Source organism: Hippopotamus amphibius, chromosome 16, assembly GCF_030028045.1.
Source record: "Hippopotamus amphibius kiboko isolate mHipAmp2 chromosome 16, mHipAmp2.hap2, whole genome shotgun sequence".
In the NCBI taxonomy this organism is placed as follows: domain Eukaryota; kingdom Metazoa; phylum Chordata; class Mammalia; order Artiodactyla; family Hippopotamidae; genus Hippopotamus; species Hippopotamus amphibius.
In genome coordinates, this window is record NC_080201.1 from 55360146 (window position 1) to 55378302 (window position 18157).

The following is an 18157-nucleotide window of genomic DNA, read 5'->3' on the forward strand; positions in this document are numbered from 1 at the left end:
TCCAGGGACAGGAAATCATAGTGGTTAAGAGCCCAAGTTCTGGAGTTTGGTGACACTTGTGTTCAAATCTCAGCCCTGCTGCTCACCAGCTGTGACCTTTAGCATGTGGTTTTTCCTGGTTTTTCCTCTGTAAGATGGTCCAATCTCATGGTGTGGCAGTAAGGATAAAGTGCTCAGAGCCTGGCACAAACCTTTGTGAGTGGATGTGGCAGATAGTATCAACCAGTGATAGGCTGTTAAATGTGGAACAACCAGCTCTCTGGGGAGTGAGGGTGGAAAGCTTTGCTTTGTAGCACTTGCCAATTTCCATGGTGTAAATATTCCACCATGGCTACTTTCAAGCGATCAGGGTGACATCACTGAAAGCATTTTGAGGTGCAAGAGATATGCAGCCACCGCTTACATAGCAGTTTCACGATGTGACTACAATAGGTGTAAATAACTTCAGGATCACACACAAGAGTAAAATGTGGTAAAATAATTAGGAGGTGATGAGTATTTATTATCTTTGTTATAATTTATTTAATTCTGTGTTTGCGTAATTTAATTTTTAATTATGGCTGTTAACAACCAGTTCCAAAATCCCTGAGACTTCAACAATCAGTGTGCTTGAGCCGGCTCCAGCACACAGCTGCTATTGTCACACCCATTTTTTAGAAAGGGAAACTGAGGCTCAGGAAGATGTTCAAACAGACAGGGGCAGGGCATAGATCCCACACAAGGGCTGTGTGATTCCAAGACCAGGACAATGGCCCCTCTTTCTTTCACCCCACCCTGGTCTAGAGGGGATGTATGGTCCCTATGGCACCGTGTGATCTCAGAAAAGCCCTTGACCTCGCTGGTCTGCCCATCAGGAGAATACCTGTATGGGGTTCCTTTGCACCTACTTCAGCCCCACTAGGAAGACAACATGCAGATCCTCCCCCTTACTTATAGACCGTGAAACTGAGGCCCAGGAAGAGCAAGGGCCTGCCCTGAGTCACAGAGCAGAGTCCTGGGACGCCAGCTGGGGTGCAGAGGAGACCAGACTGCAACCCACAACCTTGGGGTCTGGAGTTTTCTGGGAGGTGGGAGGCAGGCATTGCTAGAGAGGTAGGTCACCCTTCCTCAGTGGCTCCGCCCAGACACCATCCCCCCAGCATCCTTAGCCCGTGGTCCCCAGAGCTTCCTGGACCGGGGTGGGGGGCCGGGAAGCAGGGAGGGAGAATGTGGACAGCGCTATCTGCGTGGCTCTTGCCTCTGGCCGGCTTCTCTGTCCATCCTGTCTTTTTAATCTCCATTCTTTTCACAGGTCTCTGCATCTCTGTCTCTCCCTCTGTCTCCGTGCGTGGGTCTCTCAGTCTCTTTCGCTCTCTGTGTCTCTGTATCTCTCACTCTGTCTCTTTGTATGTGTCTCTCTTTCCCTACGTGTCTCCCTCTTTCTGCCTTTCTCTGTCTTTTGGTCCTTTGGCTGTCTTTTCATCTCTTTGTCTCTGTTTCTCCCTACCTCTGTCTCTCTGTGTCTCTTTGTCTCTCTCGTTTTGAGCTTCTCTATCTCTGCGTCTCTCAGTGTCTTTCTCTGCGTCTCTGGCACTGTGCCTTGGTGGTTCTCTTCTCTTCCGGTGAGTCTTTACTCGCCGGTGAGAACACGCTCCCCGTCAACACGCCCAGACCTGCCTCCGCCCCCAGAGCCCCCGGCCGGCCCGGGCCTGCGCCTTTAAGTGCCGGCGGCAGGGGGCGGGGTCTTGGCGGCCCCGCCCTGTCCGCCCCTCCCCCTGACGTCCCTTCCTCCTCGGCCCCTCCACCGCCTCCCTCCGCCGCCGCCCGGGCCGGCTCCGCGCCCCCTCCCCGGCCCCCGCCCGCCCGCCTGCCCGTCGCCCCCATGGCGCCCCGGGCCCCCGCTGTGCGGGGCCACTAGGACCCTCGGCATCCCCTTCCCTCCCCCGCCCTGCCCCTCTCCCACGGCGCGAACCCGGGTGTCCACGGCGCCCAGCTTTTGAGCTCGCGTCCCCAGGCCGGCGGGGGGGGAGGGGAAGAGAGGGGACCCCGGGACCCCCGCCCCCCCCCCGACCCGGCCGCCCAGTCCCCCGGGACCCGGAGAAAATGTCTTCGCGGACGGCGCTGGCCCCGGGCAACGATCGGAACTCGGACACGGTGAGTGGGGCCCGGCCCCTTGGGGAGCCCCAGCTGGGTCCGGCCGCCGAACCCCTCGCCCTGCTGTGCCCTTCGCCGCGCGAGCCCCTACCCTCATTTCCCCGGCCCGGCCCAGCTCGCCACCCCCCGACCCCCGCCCGGACTTCCAGGCCTCTCGACCCTCCCCCACTCCTCAGCCCAGCCCGACCCCTGGGGGCGCCCCTCTCACGGGACCCCTCTCTTGTCCCTCTGCAGACCGCTTCCGCTTGGGTCTCTTCCCTCAGGAAGCCCCCTCCCCTGCCTTGCAGGAGCCCCTCCCTTGTCCAGCGGGTTCTTAAGCCCCTTCCCCTCCAGGCCTCCCGCATCCGACAGCTGGCCCCCTCCCGGATTTGCCGGGCTCCTGACCCCAAGGCCCAGCCCTGGTCCTCTCCCAGGGAGGCCTGGCCCAGTCCTGCCTCTGCCTCTGCCTCTGGGCTTCCGTGTCTGGATTTGGGTGCCAGGCTCCCCAGGATCCCCCTCCTCTCATTCCCAGCTTTCCATCCCCCTGGGATCCTCCCGGCTCCTGTGGCTGCAGGCACCCCCTCACAGGAAGCCGGTTCCACCTTTCCCTGGCCGAGGGCCCTTTCTAGCTTGTTCAAGGTCTCTCCACTTCCAGGCCTGGTCCCCATCTTCCAAGCAGCCCTGACCCTGGGTTCCCAGCACTTCCTGTCCCCACAGATGCCCCCCGGACCCTCTCTGGTCTCTTCCTCTCCCAGGAAGCCTTGGCCTCCAACTTCCAGGCCCCCAGCTCAGCCTCGGATTTCTAGGCCCTGAACCAGTCTGACTCCAGGCCTCATCCTCCTTGTATCAACTCCTCCGCTTCAGGCAAGCCCCCTCACCAAGCCCCCCAACCCCTTGACCTGGCTCCTAGGCCAGGCCCCTCCTTGCAGGATACCACCTCATCCCTTAGATCTCCAGGCACCCACCCCTTCCGTTGCCCCAGGGCTTCCCTCTTCCTTGCCAGGGGTCTGGCCTCTCAGGGAAACCCCCTCCTCAGCTTCAGAGTCCTTCCCCAGCTCACAAGGCCTGGCCCCAAACCTTCTTCCAGAAGACTCCTGGACTTGAAGCCTCTGGTCTTGCTCTGGCTCTCAGCCCTCTTCTCTTGGGGTCTGTCTGCTGGAAGCTTTCTCCCCAGGTTCCTAGGCCTCTTGACCCGCCCCCCCCAACCAGGCTCAGTCTTTATTCGTTGGATCTGCCCCTCACCCAGCAAGCCCCTTCCCCAGGATTTCAGGCTCCTGGACCTTTCTCTGGTTCTAAGGACTGCTCCTAGAAACCCCCTTTTTGGACTTCTAGGAGTTTCCTCAAGACCCAGGCCTCTGGCTCAGGTATCCTTAGCTCCTGACTTCCACGGTCCCATGGCTTGGACCCTTCTCACTATTCCCAGCCCCCCCCCCCCCACCCAATCCCTACACCAACGCCCAGAAAAATCCCAGGGAGACCCCCCCCCCCAGCCCGCTTCCCATTTCCCTGATTTCTGAGTACTCAGTGCTTCAGAAAGACCCTCCCGCCAACCAATGGCAGACTTCTCCCCAGCTGCAGTCTTCATCCCTTTCCCCCAGGCCTCTGGCGGGTCCCTGCCAGTCCCCAGCCACCCTCACCCCAGATCCCCACCAGAGAGATCTGTCTCTGTCCCTTCGTCTTGCAGGACCCTGCCTCCCAGGGATCCCGCATCACCGCCACCACTGCCGCCGCCGCCCACCATGCTACAGGCCACACTCTGGTCTGCAGTCTCTAATGAGACCCCCCCGCCCCTCCAGTCACTCCAGGAAGAGGGAGGGAGCCCATAGGCCTGGGTTTCAGGGCTGTCTTTACCAGCCACTTTGCACTGTGACCTCAGACACCTGGTTCTCGCCTTCTGAGCCTCCGTTTCCTGCCCTGCAAAATGGGGGTGATGGCTTGAGTCCCTCCGAGGATTACTGGGGATGACAGGGGCAAAGCCTGACCCACAGGACGCTCTCCACACGTGTTCGCTGCTTTTGTGACTGTGGGTGTGAGTCAGACGGCCGTGGGTCCTCAACCCAGGGCTGTCATGAGTTGTGTGTGAGCTTGCCGACCCGCTCCCTGCTCGGAGCCTCCGTTTCTTCACCTGTAAGTGGGGTTGATGGAAGCACCTCCCTGTTAGGGATGTCACAAGGGGCCGAAGAGATTATGTGAGTGACATGCACAGGGCCAGGCCTATTGTAGCTGCTATTGTTGTTGTGATGACTTTGATTCTTCAGAGGAGCATAAGTGCAAATCTGGTTTCTGCCCCTCCCTCGCTGTGTGACCTCGGGCAAGTGACCTCTCCTCTGAGCCTCAGTTTCCTCATCTGTAAAACGGGGCTCGTCCGAGCACTTCCTCCTCCTCTTGTTCAGATTTATGCATGGGGGGGTTGGCATTTGGGGACCGCGAATTCTCCCCTCTCCTCCCAACTCAGTAAGACCTACTTGTCAGTCCTGGCAGAGGGTCACCTGTCTCCCTCCGGAATCTGAGGTCATAGCCCCCTCCCCTGCCACCTGGTTACCATGAGGACAGCCATATGGGGTCATGCTCCCCCACCCCAAGTTCCAGGCCCCCCACCACCCAGCCTCTCTGGAGGTTCCCTAGCAACAAGCCCGGTGTTGGGGTGCCAGCCGATCGGGAGGCCAGCTGGTGGTGCCGGCCAATTTTAGCCCCCGCCCCCAGCCCCTGGGGGCCTTGTCACCCGCTGCCCCAGCTGCCCCCTGCAGGGGTCTCTCAGCCCCGCTGCCTTCAGTGGGGTGCCAGCCCAGCCCCAGAGTTGGCTCCCCTGGTGCCACCTGATGGAGATTCTCCTCCAAGCCCTTATCTGGGTGAGAAGCAGAGGCCTTATCTGCCACGATCTCCAACGCCCTTCCCGCCCTCCCTGGGGAGGAGGCCTGGGGGGGAGGGGTTGTGAGCAGCCCAGTGCGGGGTGTGGGAAAGAGTTGGGGGCGGGCGGCTCAGGAGTCAACAGACCTGGGTTCGAATCCTAGCCACTCTCCTCCATCTGCCCTTTGACCTTGGGAAAGTACTTCCCCTGCCTCAGCCTTGGGGTCCCCGTGTGGAGAGTGTGGGTGGTAATTGGACCCGCCTCGGAGGCCCAGGCTGAAGGCACAGTGGGCAGCAGGCGTGCGGTTAGGGCTCCAGCAGTGGCGGCTGTCTTTCCGCCCCTTGTGAGCAGCCTTACCTTTCTGCTTCTCATGAATGAACCGTGTGACCTTGACAAGGCACTGTCTCACAGCAAGCCTCAGTTTCTCCTTTGGAATATGGGGGTGCAGGTGCCACCCTCATTGGGCTACTGTGGGAATGAAATGCAGTTGAGGTACTTGAACGCCCAGCATTTGGCCCAGAGGAAAGACTACTTAATAAAAATGACAGGAGCAGTGAGGCAGTGTGGTATGGCGATGGCGAAGACATCAGTGCTGGGGTAAACTGTCTGGGTTCAGGTCCCAGCTCTTAAGCCTCAGTTTCCCTACCTGTAAAATGGGAACGATGATGCATTCATGGCCGGTGCTCATTAAATGTTGGTCCTTATCACTGTTAAGAGGCCTGGCAGATCCCTGCGAGGAGCAGCCCTGGGTGCTCCTGCATCCCACCCCCCAGCCCTGGGAAGGGCGCAGGGACAGCCCAGGGTCTGAGCAGAGCCGTCTTGGCTGGGGCCTCTGCCTCCCTCTGTCACCCGCACCCTGGGCCCCAGCGCTGAAAGGGAGGCACAGTCCCTGGGGCCCACAGTCAGGGCAGGGCAGCCAGGAGCAGGCAGGTGACCTGTGGGGGAGAGAGGCCCAGGAGGGACAGGACGGCAGGAACAGAACGTTGGGGACAGATCGTGGCGTGGCATGGCGTGGGAGACGGTGGGTCAGGGTGCGGATGGAGCAGCAGCAGTTGTTTCACACGGCGACGCCCCCTCACCACCACCCTAGCAAGGAGGCAACAAAGTTTCCCAGAGACAGAAAGTTAACAATGTGGGACTACAGTGTCAGGCTGACATGAAAACGGTTGGTTACAGTGTTTAGAGTAGAATTTGGGGCAGTGAGGATGATGAGGAGCAGTAAACTGGGAGTCAAGTGTTGATATATGGGTTTGCCCGTAGAATTGGGGGGCTGGGTGGGGACCGTGATGGATAAGATGGAATGCTGGAAGCCGTGAGGCTTGGAGCGAAGTGTTGAGTCGAGACTGAGTCAGCGTTGATTGGGGTTCAGCGGTGCAGCATTAGAATAAAATACCGTGGAGCTGATGGGGGTCCCTGTAATTAGAAAAAGAAGTTGGGGGAGGAGATAGACTGATTGCAGGGCGGGGTGAAGAAGAGGCCTGATATCTGGGGTCCTGAGTGCTGCAGAGTTGGGGGAGGCCCAGCATCTTTGTTCTTGGAGGCATCTTTTTGGAGAGAAAGTTGGGGGACCCAAAGGCTTCTCTCTGGCGTGGGTTTGAAAAGGGCCACGAGGGGGCCAGTGGCCATGGCTGGAGTTAACCACCCCAGCACACAGGCAGGTTGGATGGGCACTGCCCGCCGCTCACGCTCCATCTCCCCTGCCCAGCATGGCACCCTGGGCAGTGGCCGCTCCTCGGACAAGGGACCGTCCTGGTCCAGCCGCTCCCTGGGTGCCCGCTGCCGGAACTCCATCGCCTCCTGTCCCGAGGAGCAGCCCCACGTGGGCAACTACCGCCTGCTGAGGACCATCGGGAAGGGCAACTTTGCCAAAGTCAAGCTGGCCCGGCACATCCTTACCGGCCGGGAGGTGAGTGAGGGGAGGAGGCGGGGCTCAGGGCAGAATCCTGCAGCCCTGGTGCTTGATGGGAGGTGGGGAGAGGTCGGACTTAGCCCTCACTTTGCTTTGTGACCCCGGGTACGTCTCTGACTCTCAGAATAGAATATCTCAGATTTTTCCGGAACAACCCAAATTAGGAGAAGAGAGCCAGTTTCAGGCATCCCTGAATGGGCATAGGTACCTGAGTGTAGCAACATAATTGCAGAAAGGGAGAGGACGCATCTAACACACACTTAATGGGGAAAAAAAAAAGATGATGGGTGGGTTTATGACCTCTCTGCACCTCTTTCAATTTTGGCGAGAGTGACTGGAGCAATTCCTCCTGCCCTCACACTGTCTACGCCATACATACAAAAGACACCAGGCCCCAGTGGTTTTATGGGCAGATGGTACCAAACATTTCATTTTTATACTAATACCTCCAGAGACTAAAGAAAGGGGTTCCACTGCCAGGCAAATTTTATGTGCTGGTTCGACGGCAACAACAAAACCAGATAAGACGTAAAATTGTGGCCCAGTCTTCCATGTGAATACAGATACAGAAATCTTAACATGTTAGCAAATAGAATCTGACGTATCAATTAAAGAAAGCTGTGTGGTGACAAAGCTGGGTTTATCCCAGGAATGCACAGTTCTTTTCAAATTGACAGTGTGTTCGTGTACTTCACCACATTCACAGATTCAAGGACAGAAACCATATGAGCGTCTCGATACTGGCATAAAAAGTGCTTGACGAGATTAAAAACCCATTCGTGAAAATATGAAGAAAGCTAAGGGACCCTCTTCCCCCACAAAGAGCACATTGTTCCCCTTGTGTGGGTCTTGAATGTGATTCCAGGGTTTTCTAAAGGAACAGAGCCTCCCAAGGGAAGAGTCCTGTAATCCAATGGATGTGGGATGGTTGGGGGTGACCCCAAAACCCTTTGGGAAAACTAAAGACCTAATCGGGATTAAAGGCTTTTGAAGTGCTGTACCCCAGTGTGTAATTTGAAATAAAAACTAAACTAAACTGCAAGATAAGTATAAAGAGGCTTCAGTGACGTTCATATTTTTCCCCAGTGATGAGTGTCCCAAAACTCTTTCAAAACTATAGATTTTAAGTTTTAGGTGTTTAAGAGGTTGACTGTGTCGAGCCGCATGAGTTCAAATCCCAGCCCACAAACTTACCAGCCATGTAACCTTGGCCAAGTGATGGAACAGCTCTGTGCCTCGGTTTCCCCATTTGTAAAACAAGGATAATCTCATAGGGTTGTTGTGACGATGAAAAGAGTTCTCGTTTGCAAAGCACGTAGACCAGGGCCCAGCCTGTGTGACGACTCAGTAAATGTGAGCTCTGGTTATTGTTTCTTGTTCCACAGTTCGTGCATTCAAAACAAAGATGTGACGGGTGAATGGCCTGAGATGCCCTCACAGAGGGGGCCCCTCAAGGTCTCAGTCACCATCACACTCACTCACACAGGCTCCCGGAGTAGCCCCACCCAGACCCCACAGTGGAATAGGGGATATAGTTCGTTCCCTGCGGAAGTAAAAGGGTAGCATCAGACATGGTGAGAAAAGCATGTGCAAAAGTCCTGAGGCTCAGATCCCCCATCCAGTAAGAATGGCCCAGGTTGAGGGCTGTTTCTGAAAGGCAACAAAGGAAGGATATTGTAGGGGTATCTGGGTTGGGGGAAACTTTCTCAGTTCGAGGGCCTGTGGTACCTTGACCTACCCCCTGCTTTCTTCCACCTCCAGGTCGCCATCAAGATCATCGACAAAACCCAGCTGAACCCCAGCAGCCTGCAGAAGGTGAGGCCCAGGGAGAGGCAGCAGGGCAGGGTCAAGATTGGGAAGCGGGTCCTCGAAACCGCCCACCCTCCTCTTTCTCGCTCTTCCTTTCTTCCAGCTATTCCGAGAAGTCCGTATCATGAAGGGCCTGAACCACCCCAACATTGGTGAGCGGGGAACGGGAGTGAGCTCAGGGGATACCAACCAGGGCACTTGGGAAAACAGAGTCAAGGGCAAGAACGACCTGGCCGTTATAGTAGTTAGAAAGACCTGTTTTCTCATAGCAGTATCCCTGCTCCCTGGCTGTGTGACCTTGGGTGAGTCACTCAACCTCTCTGAGCCTCAGTTTCCGCCTCTGGACGGGGGGTGATAAGAAGGTGATAAGACTTCTAGGTCATTGCGAGGCTTGGATAAGATCACACATGCAGAACGCCGAGTTGGGAGCTAAGCTGTGGGAGCTGCTCTGATTATCCTCTTGGGCAGCGGTCCGTTGTCACTGTCATTCAAGCAGGATTTAGCCTGGCCTGAAGGTGGCCGCAGCATCTATTCATCCATTTGTTCGTATACTCAGGGAGTATTTACTGAGTAGCTGCTTATGTGCCAGCCTGGGGCACAGCGGCGGAGAAAACAGGCACACATCCCTGGCCTCACAGAGGTGACATTCTTGTGAGGCAGTGGAGAAGGGAGTAGAGTGGGGCCAGGGAGTTTGGAACATCCCACCATCAGTAGGGAGCCATTGAGTGTTCTTGAGTAAGGGGTGTTATGGTCAGCACGTGCACAGTTACCGAGTGCAGGTGGAGAGTGAGGATCTCTTCTCTCCTAACCCCCCACCCACTCCCGCCCTGGCCATTACAGTGAAGCTCTTCGAGGTGATCGAGACAGAGAAGACGCTGTACCTGGTGATGGAATATGCAAGCGCTGGTAAGGCCCCTCCCCTCCCCGCCCTGCTCTCAGCACTCTCCTCCCCCACCCACCCCGCCCTGACCCCCAGGAGAATGTTTGACTCGGCCTCTGCCCCCGCAGGAGAAGTGTTTGACTACCTCGTGTCACACGGCCGCATGAAGGAGAAGGAAGCCCGAGCCAAGTTCCGACAGGTGGGGGTCAGGGCAGGGCAGGGCGGGGCGGGGAGGGGCACCCCGGTCCCTGGGGAGGGTCTGATTGCTGGGTGTGGGTCTGGGCTGTCCAAGGACCTGGGGGCGTGGCTTAAGTCTGGGTGGGGGTGAAGGTGGAGCGTTGGGTGAAGGTGGAGAGTTGGGTGGCCGTGAGCCTGCAGATATGCAGGTGTGAGGATATCCAGATGGAGGGGTGCAGGTACCCAGCTGGGTGGGTGAGAGGGTCAGGCATGAAGGTGCCCAGGTGTGCCAGTGCCAGATGTGTGGGTTTGAAGGTATGTCCAGTACATAGGAGTGTGCCTTAGAGGGCATGCAGTGTAGGAGTGTAGGTGCCCAGGTACCTAGGTGTGTAGCTGTGTGGGTAAAGTATGTATGGCAGCCAGCATGTGTGGTGAGGGGGGCCCACGTGTGGGTATCTTAAGTTTGTGGGTAAGAGGGCATGCAGGTATGTGGGTGCCCAGGTGTGTGGGGAAGAGGGCGTGTGGTTTCAAATGTGTGGCAGGGAGGATACTCAGGTGTGTAAGCGGGCGGGCGGGAGCCCAGGTGTGGACATATAGGTTGGGGCAAGAGAGTATATGATGCAAGGATGTCCAGGGGAATAAGAAGGTGTGTGGATGTCCATGTGTGTGGCAGTGAGGGTGCCCAGGTATGTAAGAGGGGGTTCAGGTGTGAGGGTTTGGCGGGTGAAGAGATCTGAGCGAGGGGGTTGGTCTGGGGCTGTCCAGCTGCCGGACCCAGCTGTACTGGGGGCGCAGGGCGTCAGCCCTGGTGTGTTGGAGCCACGTGCCTGTGTGTAGGTGTGTGATGTTCTCATGTGTGTTTCTTGACCTGAAAGTCAGAAGGGGCCAGTCCTGTTGTGTTGATGCTGATGTCCCTGCTGGGAGAGCGTCCCCGTGTCTGGGTACAAGGATGTCCGGGTGGAGGTGTGTGTCTGTGCAGGTCACACATCATTTCCTGCTGTGCCCAGATTCGGGGGCGGGGCCAACATCACACACGGTGCTTGGGGAGGCCTGGAGTCCAGAGCTCGGTGGAGGGGTGGGTTCATGGGATCTCTGAGGGAGGCTGAAGGGATTTGGGGGCCGTGAGTAACTGACCTCCCCCGCCTCCCCTCCCCTCCAGATTGTATCGGCTGTGCACTACTGTCACCAGAAAAACATTGTACACAGGGACCTGAAGGTGAGCCCCCCAGCTCAGCCCACAGACCCCTGCTTGTCCCCCGCGTCCCCAACCCTGGGCCCCTGGGGCGCCCTGTGCCCTCCACCACATTCCCCTCCCTCTTCTCTTCATGCTTCTCGCTCAGCATCCAAGGCCCCTTGACTTTTTCCCAAGCTTTTGTGGCAAAAACAAGGCCAGCTGATGGGGGAGCAGGTGGGGGTGGGGACAGACAGGAGGAGTGAACAAAGGGGAAAGAAACAAAGTGTCCCCGGGGCAGCCTCGGATGGTTACATGTGTCCAGGACAAGGTCACCGGAATGCAATAAAGACTTAGTCACTCTCAGAGCCTCTGGAGACTTTCGAACATTCAGGGGACGTCAAGAATTGAGATCTTAGAGCCCCAAGAGTCACACAGCCTCCAGGGTCTTCAAATCACAGGCATCTTTGAACTTGAGAAGGACCTTTGGGAGGGCTAGTGCCTGTCAGGGAAGGGACTCAGCAGGGCCTCTCCGCCGACCCCACCCCTACCATCTGGCCGAGCTGAGCACGGGCACCTCCGTGTCCCGGGGCCTCCGCTCCACACCTCCCACCCAGAGAGAACCTCCTGTCTCAGGACTTCTTGTCCTAGACCAGAGAGAGAAACATTTGTCTGGTTTGAATCGAGTTGTCTGTTGTCTTGACCATGATTTCTTGAGCACCTACTGTGTCCAGGCCCTGGGCTAAGTAGTTAAGGAAGTGCTTCTCCAGCACTAGAAAGCACCTTTCTATAGCAAAGGACCAAGTTTGTCTGAGTATTTTCAATTCCCAATCCACTGTGGACAGGTACTTTGGTAAAGTATAATAAAAATGAAAGGAAAAAAAAAAAAGATGTACAAAATACAAGCCCCATTTTTCAGATGATTATTATTAGATTCAAAAAACATGAAATTCCACTGTCAAATATCTGTAGTAGTTTTGAATGACTTCCTCTCTGTGTACTGCCCTGATGCACCTTACAGGCCTCTGAGTTTGCCCCGCAATGAGTGATCCTTCGCGAACAACCTGGAGGAGGCACGCCCCCTGGTGGAGGGTCCTGGGAGTGGCTGAAAGGGGATTTGGGGATGTGGTTGGTGCACCCCAGGGGACCAATGACAGGGACCAACCCAGAAGTGAGGTTGGGGCTGAACTGTGGAGCCTCAAATGCCACGAAGGGGAGTGTCACCACAGAGCAAGACCGAGATGCCAGTAGATTGCGGTTTGGGGAAGTGTGTGTCTGTGTGGGTTTTGTCCCTTTGTTGGCTCAGAGTTGGGGAAGGGTGGTACCGAAATACACCAGGAAGTAGCGAGACTGGGAGGAAGCCAGAGACTCCGAGCTGGGGAAGGGTGGTGGTTGGGAGGGGCCGGGCACGGGCAGCAGTCTGAAGGGTGGATTTGTGCATCGATCTGTAGTCAACAAGCTGGAAGAGGCGGTGTGCCGGAGGCTCCTTCCACGCTCGGGCCGTGGAGATGGCAGGCCCCTTTTGGATTCTAACTCTGCTGCTTTCATGCAGTGGGCATGAGGTGGCCTCCCTGAGCCTCAGTTCCCTCGCCCATGAAATGGCGAATACACAAACATGTGCCACCAGAAATAGACAAAGTATTTATTGTGTGCTGACTCTGTCCCATGTACTGGAGTTAGCACTTTCCACTTAGCCCTGCAACCACCTGTGAGGCAGCTGCTATAATGACCCTTAGTTTACACATCAGAAACTGAGGCACAGAAAGGGCTGGTAATCCAGCCAAAGTCACACAGCAAGTAAGTGGTAGAAAAGGGATTCAAAGCTAGGATTCTTCCAGCATCTGTACTTTAACCCTGTAGTACGTAGCCACTCTTAAAAATGATAGTCTAAAAGCCCGGCGCATAGTAGGTGCACAGTAAGTATTATGTAAAATGATTGTTCTCTAAGTCTTGAGCCATCCGTCCTCATTTTTTTTCTGCTGGGTAAACTGAGGCTCAGAGAAGGGCAGGAGGTTGCCTGAGGGCCTGCAGCTCTGCAGACCACATGGGATAATAAGAACGAACGTTATCTAGTGCTTACTGGGTATGACGTGTTGTTGAATGACGTCCGCACAGATTAATTCACATCATTCCCAAACATCCCTGTGAGGGGGGAACTGTGATTATCCCCACCTTATGGATGAGGAAACCAGGCCCAGAGAGGTCAAGTCACTGCCCAGGGTCATACAGGGAGTAAGGGGCAGGGCCACCGTCGGTCCAGGCTGGCTCCGGCGCCGCACACGTCCAGCCTCTGCCCTGTCCTTGCCTCGCAGGCTGAGAACCTCTTGCTGGACGCTGAGGCCAACATCAAGATCGCCGACTTTGGCTTCAGCAACGAGTTCACGCTGGGCTCGAAGCTGGACACGTTCTGCGGGAGCCCCCCGTACGCCGCCCCAGAGCTGTTCCAGGGCAAGAAGTACGACGGGCCCGAGGTGGACATCTGGAGCCTCGGCGTCATCCTGTACACCCTCGTCAGTGGCTCCCTGCCCTTCGACGGGCACAACCTCAAGGTGCCAGGCGGGGCTGGCACGGGGGCTCTGACTCCCCTGGGGAGGGTCTCTCTGGAGCTCACAGTCGGCCCCCCATCCCCCGCACGCCTCTTCTGTCAGAGGGCCGGAGGGGCAGGGCCAAGGTCACAGAGCATGACGGGGGTCAGGTGGACCCCCACGGCCACGCGACCGGCCCAGGTGGACCAGGCTGTGTTGGGCTTCAGGCAGTGGGCTTGGCAGCTGGCAGGCTTGGGTTCAAATCCCGCTCACTCACTCACTCACTCCGTACGTAGTTATTGCTTCCCATCCATGGATCAGGCTCTGTTTTAAGTTCTGCAGACGTGGGGTGAACGAAAGAGACAGAAATCCCTCCTTTCATACATGCTGCTTCCAGGGCGATCCTTGAAAACACGCTAAGTGGGAAAAGTCAGTCAAAAAAGGCCACCCACTGCGGACTCCATCTCTATGACGCGTCCAGAATAGGCAGATGCGCTGAGACAGAAAGCAGATTAGTGGTTGCCTAAGAACAGGGAGGAGGAGGGAGTTGGGCTACAGGGTTTCTCCTGGGGGTGATGAAAATATTCTAAAGCAGATTTTGGTGATGGTTGCAACAACTCGGTGAATACACTAAAAACCGTTGAATGGTACACTTAAAAAAAAGAAAAGTCCTGCTCTCATGGACTGATGTTCTTGCAGCAGAGCCAGGCAGAGAAGAAAATAATAAGCAAAATATGTAGCATGCTAGATGCTGGCCAGCTCTGTGGAAGGGTTGGCACGTGTGGGGTGAGTTGTAGCGTTGGAGTGGTTTTTTTTTTCCTTTGAACTTTTTATTTGGAAACATTGCCAGTCCACAGAGACATTGTCAGACTAGAACAGGGGACAGGTGGTGCCTTTCAGAAGAGGCTCTGATTGCCAGCCCGTGGCCACGTGTGCCACGTGTGCATCTGTATACGCTCGTGATGGCACTGTCATGACCGTTACGATGGAGCACATGGAAGTCAGTTGCAGACACAACATCCCTTCATCCCTAAAGGCCGCATACAGCAGGGATCTCCTGAGACACGGCATTTTCCCATCCACGATCACGCTCAGGAAATCCAGCGCTGATGCAATCCCGGCCTCTAACCCACGGCCCGTTTCATCAGTCATCCCAAGAATATCCCTGGCAGCTGTTTTTTCCTCCTGCTCTAGCATCCGCTTGGGCGCCCTCATGGCGTTCAGTTGTCCTGTCTCTTCAGTCTCCTTTCATCTGGAACGGTTCCCCTGCCGTTCTTTGTCTTCCATGGCACGGCAGTGGTGAGTTCAGGTCCGTCATCTTGCAGAAGGAACCTCCCTCGGTCTGGGTTGCACGGTGTTTCCTCATGATTGGACCCAGGTGGTGCATTTCGGGTGGGAATTCCACAGCGGGAATGCGCAGGCCTGCTCGATGTGGCTGTGAGAGGCCGTCAGGGGATCGGGGAGGTCATTGCCAAGGACAGGCCAGCAGAGCCCTGAGTGATGAGGTGGAGGGGACCCCTTCGTCACAGTGGCATCAGCCAAGCTGCCGACTCAGTTCTTCACCTCTGTTCAGTGAGAACCCAAGGTACCAACCTCACAGCAGTGATTCAAGGACTTGCTGAGATCACGGAATAATCCTTCTGAGCCCCAAGCGTGAAGCCAAGCGACTTTTCCAGAGGGCCAGGCCAGCATCTTACCTGCCCCAGACTGTTGTCACCTCCTGTGGCCTGGTTTCCCCACCAGGCACGCCAAGTCTGGCTGGACAAAGGAGACATGGAGCTGGGGGCAGATCCCTGCTATGTCATTTCCTTGCTGAGTGACCTTGAACAAGTCCCTTTCTGAACCTCCATTTCCCCACCTGTAAGATGGGGACACTTACAGCCAGACTGTCTGTGTGAGGCCCTTCACCAGGACCTGGCATCTGGCCAGGGTGTCATGCTTGGGAGCAGCCCTGGTGATGGTGTCAGTGGCCCGATGGCTACTTCTCACCATCACGTGACAGAGGTGGCGTGGAGCAGTGGTTACACAGCAGACTCCGGGACCCAACTGCCTGGCTTTGAACCCTGGCCCTGCCACTTTCGGGCTGCACAATCCCAGAGCAAGTGACTTAACCTCTCTGGGCCTCAGTTTCCTCATCTGGAAAATGAGGCATCATAACCCAGCTTCACAGCAGCCTTGTGAACACAGATGTCATACGTGTAAAGTGCTTAGAACACTGCCTGGCACCGGCTGAGTGCTCTGAAAGCGATACCCACTACTATGAAATATTCACGACCCTTCGGGCTCCCCAGGTACAGGCTTCATCCAGCCCTTTTAGGAGAAGGCCCTTGAGGGAGCTTCCAGCCCAGGCCCCGGCAGAGGGCTCCACCCCAAGAGACCCTTTCCACCATTCACGCTGGACTCCGTTTTCTGTCTCCCTCAGTTTTTACTTCAGGATGGAAGGGGCTCTGGTCTGCCATGCTATGGAGCGTGGAATTTATTTTTTCTTTCATAACCTTGGCAGGGCCCTCCTAAAAGGCCCTTAAAAAAAAAAAGAAAATCAGCATATAAATCAGTGCTCATTCTTTGAAACTACCAGGGCCTCATAGCTTTTTGAAAAGACAGGTGGAGGGAGGGGAGCAGGAAGCCCCTCTCTCCTCCCCTTTTGTAAATCTAATATTTAAAAAGCGCTTGGGGGGGGCTTCCTAGGTAGCACAGTGGTTAAGAATCCGCCTGCTAATGCAGGGGACACGGGTTCAATCCCTGCTCCAGGAAGATCCCACATGCCACAGAGCAACTAAGCCCGTGTGCCACAACTATTGAGCCTACACTTTAGAGCCCGTGAGCCACAACTATTGAGCCCATGTGATGCAACTACTGAAGCCCACGCACCTAGAGCCCATGCTCTGCAACAAGAGAAGCCATGGCAATGAGCCCGCGCACCACAATGAAGAGTAGTCCCCACTTACCGCAACTAAAGAAAGCCCACGCGCAGCAAAAAAAAAAAAAAAAAAAAGAAGCGCTTGGGCAGTTCCTTGGCGGTCTAGTGGTTAGGGCTCTGCACTTTCACTGCTGAGGGCCCGGGTTCGATCCCGGGTCAGGGAACTAACATCCTGCAAGCCATGCGGCAAGGTCAAAAACAAAAAACAAACAAACAAAAAAACCCAGTAGCTCTGGGTATGATTTGAGCTAGGCATTTACTTCTACAAACCCACTCCTACCCTGGCCTGGAAAGTGAGTGCTGTGATCCCTGTTTACAGATACAGAAACTGAGGCCCCAGAGGGTGACTGATCTGCCCACCTCCCCTCTTACCTGGGTTACAGAACTCACCCGTTCTGTAAGATGTCCTCAGAGTGAAAAGTTATATCACTTTTTAAAAAAACTTTTTTGAAAACTGCAGCTACAGCAACGTTCCCATTTTACAGATGGGAACTGAGGTTGAGAAAACGTGGTGGGGTTTTGCCCACCATGTCAGGGCTGGGTCTTGGAGCCCCTGTCACTTTTGTCGAGGGGTTGGGAGAAACGTGTGTGTCTGTAATGGGTGGGGAGGTGGGGTGGACCCCTCCCCCAGTAACCCCGTCCCCCCAGGAGCTGCGGGAGCGAGTCCTCAGAGGGAAGTACCGGGTCCCTTTCTACATGTCAACAGACTGTGAGAGCATCCTGCGGAGATTTTTGGTGCTGAACCCAGCTAAACGCTGTACTCTCGAGGTAAGCTAAGCCCCCAGCCCCACACGGCTCCCACTGAAGCCTTCTTAGCTGTCGCTATTCCTTTCTCGTGTCTGGTCCACTGCCGGAAGGTGAGAGCAGACAGGCAGCCCAGGAAAAGGCTCCCAGACCCATCCTGACACCGCCCCCCCAACAGCCTCACCCACTCCCCGACACGCCAGTAATTAGCTAATGAGCTCCTAGGATGATTACAGGGTGCCGGGGACCCAGATGATGCGGAGGAGGAAGGGTGGCATCGGGAGGCTCCGGCTGGGGGCTAGGGAGCGGGGCGAGGCGGTGCTAGCTCTCAGGAAGCCCTCGATTCCGGGGTGTTAGGCCTTGGAGGTAGGGGGCAGGGCGGGAGCCCCAGGTGGGGACCTGCTGGGAGGTGGGGAGCTGTATTTTTCCCAGTTTCTTCTGACATCTCTCTTTCCCCTTCCCTGTCCTGCTCCCGATTCCTGTAGCAAATCATGAAAGACAAGTGGATCAACATCGGCTATGAGGGTGAGGAGTTGAAGCCATACACAGAGCCCGAGGAGGACTTCGGGGACACCAAGCGAATCGGTGAGGGTCAGGGAAAGCAGAGCCACAGGCCACGGAGCCGGGGGTAGGAGCTTCCCAGCAGTGACCCCTTTGGTTAGTGCATCACAGAAGTTTACAAGGCAATTGGGGAGAGCAAAGAAGTCTGGGCTCCAATCCTTGCCCCACTGCTTTCCAGCTGTGTGATGCTGGGCCAGTGGCTTCCCCTCTCTGTGCTTCTGTTTCCTCATCTGTAAAATGGGATCATCAGAGAATCTATCTCATTAGGTTTGTTAGGAATATGAAATGAATGAATTTATATACAGCAATTATATTAGGCGTGTAATAAGTGCTTTTATATTAGCTTTGACTATTAAGACACAAGAAATCACAGATCACTTCCAAAAGAGTTTGGTCAAAGCCATCAGTAATCTGCATGTTTGAGAAAAACTCCCACCTTGGCACATGCCTCACCCACCACCCCTTTGGTCCCAATCCCTTCAGCCTGAAGCCCTCACACAC

General features: G+C 55.8%; 1 protein-coding gene across 5 annotated transcripts in view; it reads left to right on the forward strand.

Moving 5' to 3' along the window:
• The first annotated feature begins 1777 nt into the window (after positions 1-1777).
• MARK4 (microtubule affinity regulating kinase 4) overlaps positions 1778-18157 on the forward strand; it is a 30174-nt gene continuing 13794 nt past the window's right edge. For 4 of the 5 annotated variants that reach the window (XR_009049634.1, XR_009049635.1, XM_057710983.1 and 1 more), the window contains exons 1-10: positions 1778-2133; positions 6666-6866; positions 8631-8684; positions 8782-8830; positions 9519-9584; positions 9687-9757; positions 10895-10951; positions 13219-13455; positions 17000-17119; positions 17581-17680. Coding sequence is in view for 3 of the 5 variants with exons in the window: in XM_057710983.1 (XP_057566966.1) it covers positions 2083-2133; positions 6666-6866; positions 8631-8684; positions 8782-8830; positions 9519-9584; positions 9687-9757; positions 10895-10951; positions 13219-13455; positions 17000-17119; positions 17581-17680 (1006 nt within the window). In the remaining 2 variants the exon portion in view is untranslated. The remainder of the gene's footprint in view (positions 2134-6665; positions 6867-8630; positions 8685-8781; positions 8831-9518; positions 9585-9686; positions 9758-10894; positions 10952-13218; positions 13456-16999; positions 17120-17580; positions 17681-18157) is intronic. The other variant, XM_057710985.1, reaches the window with a different exon arrangement.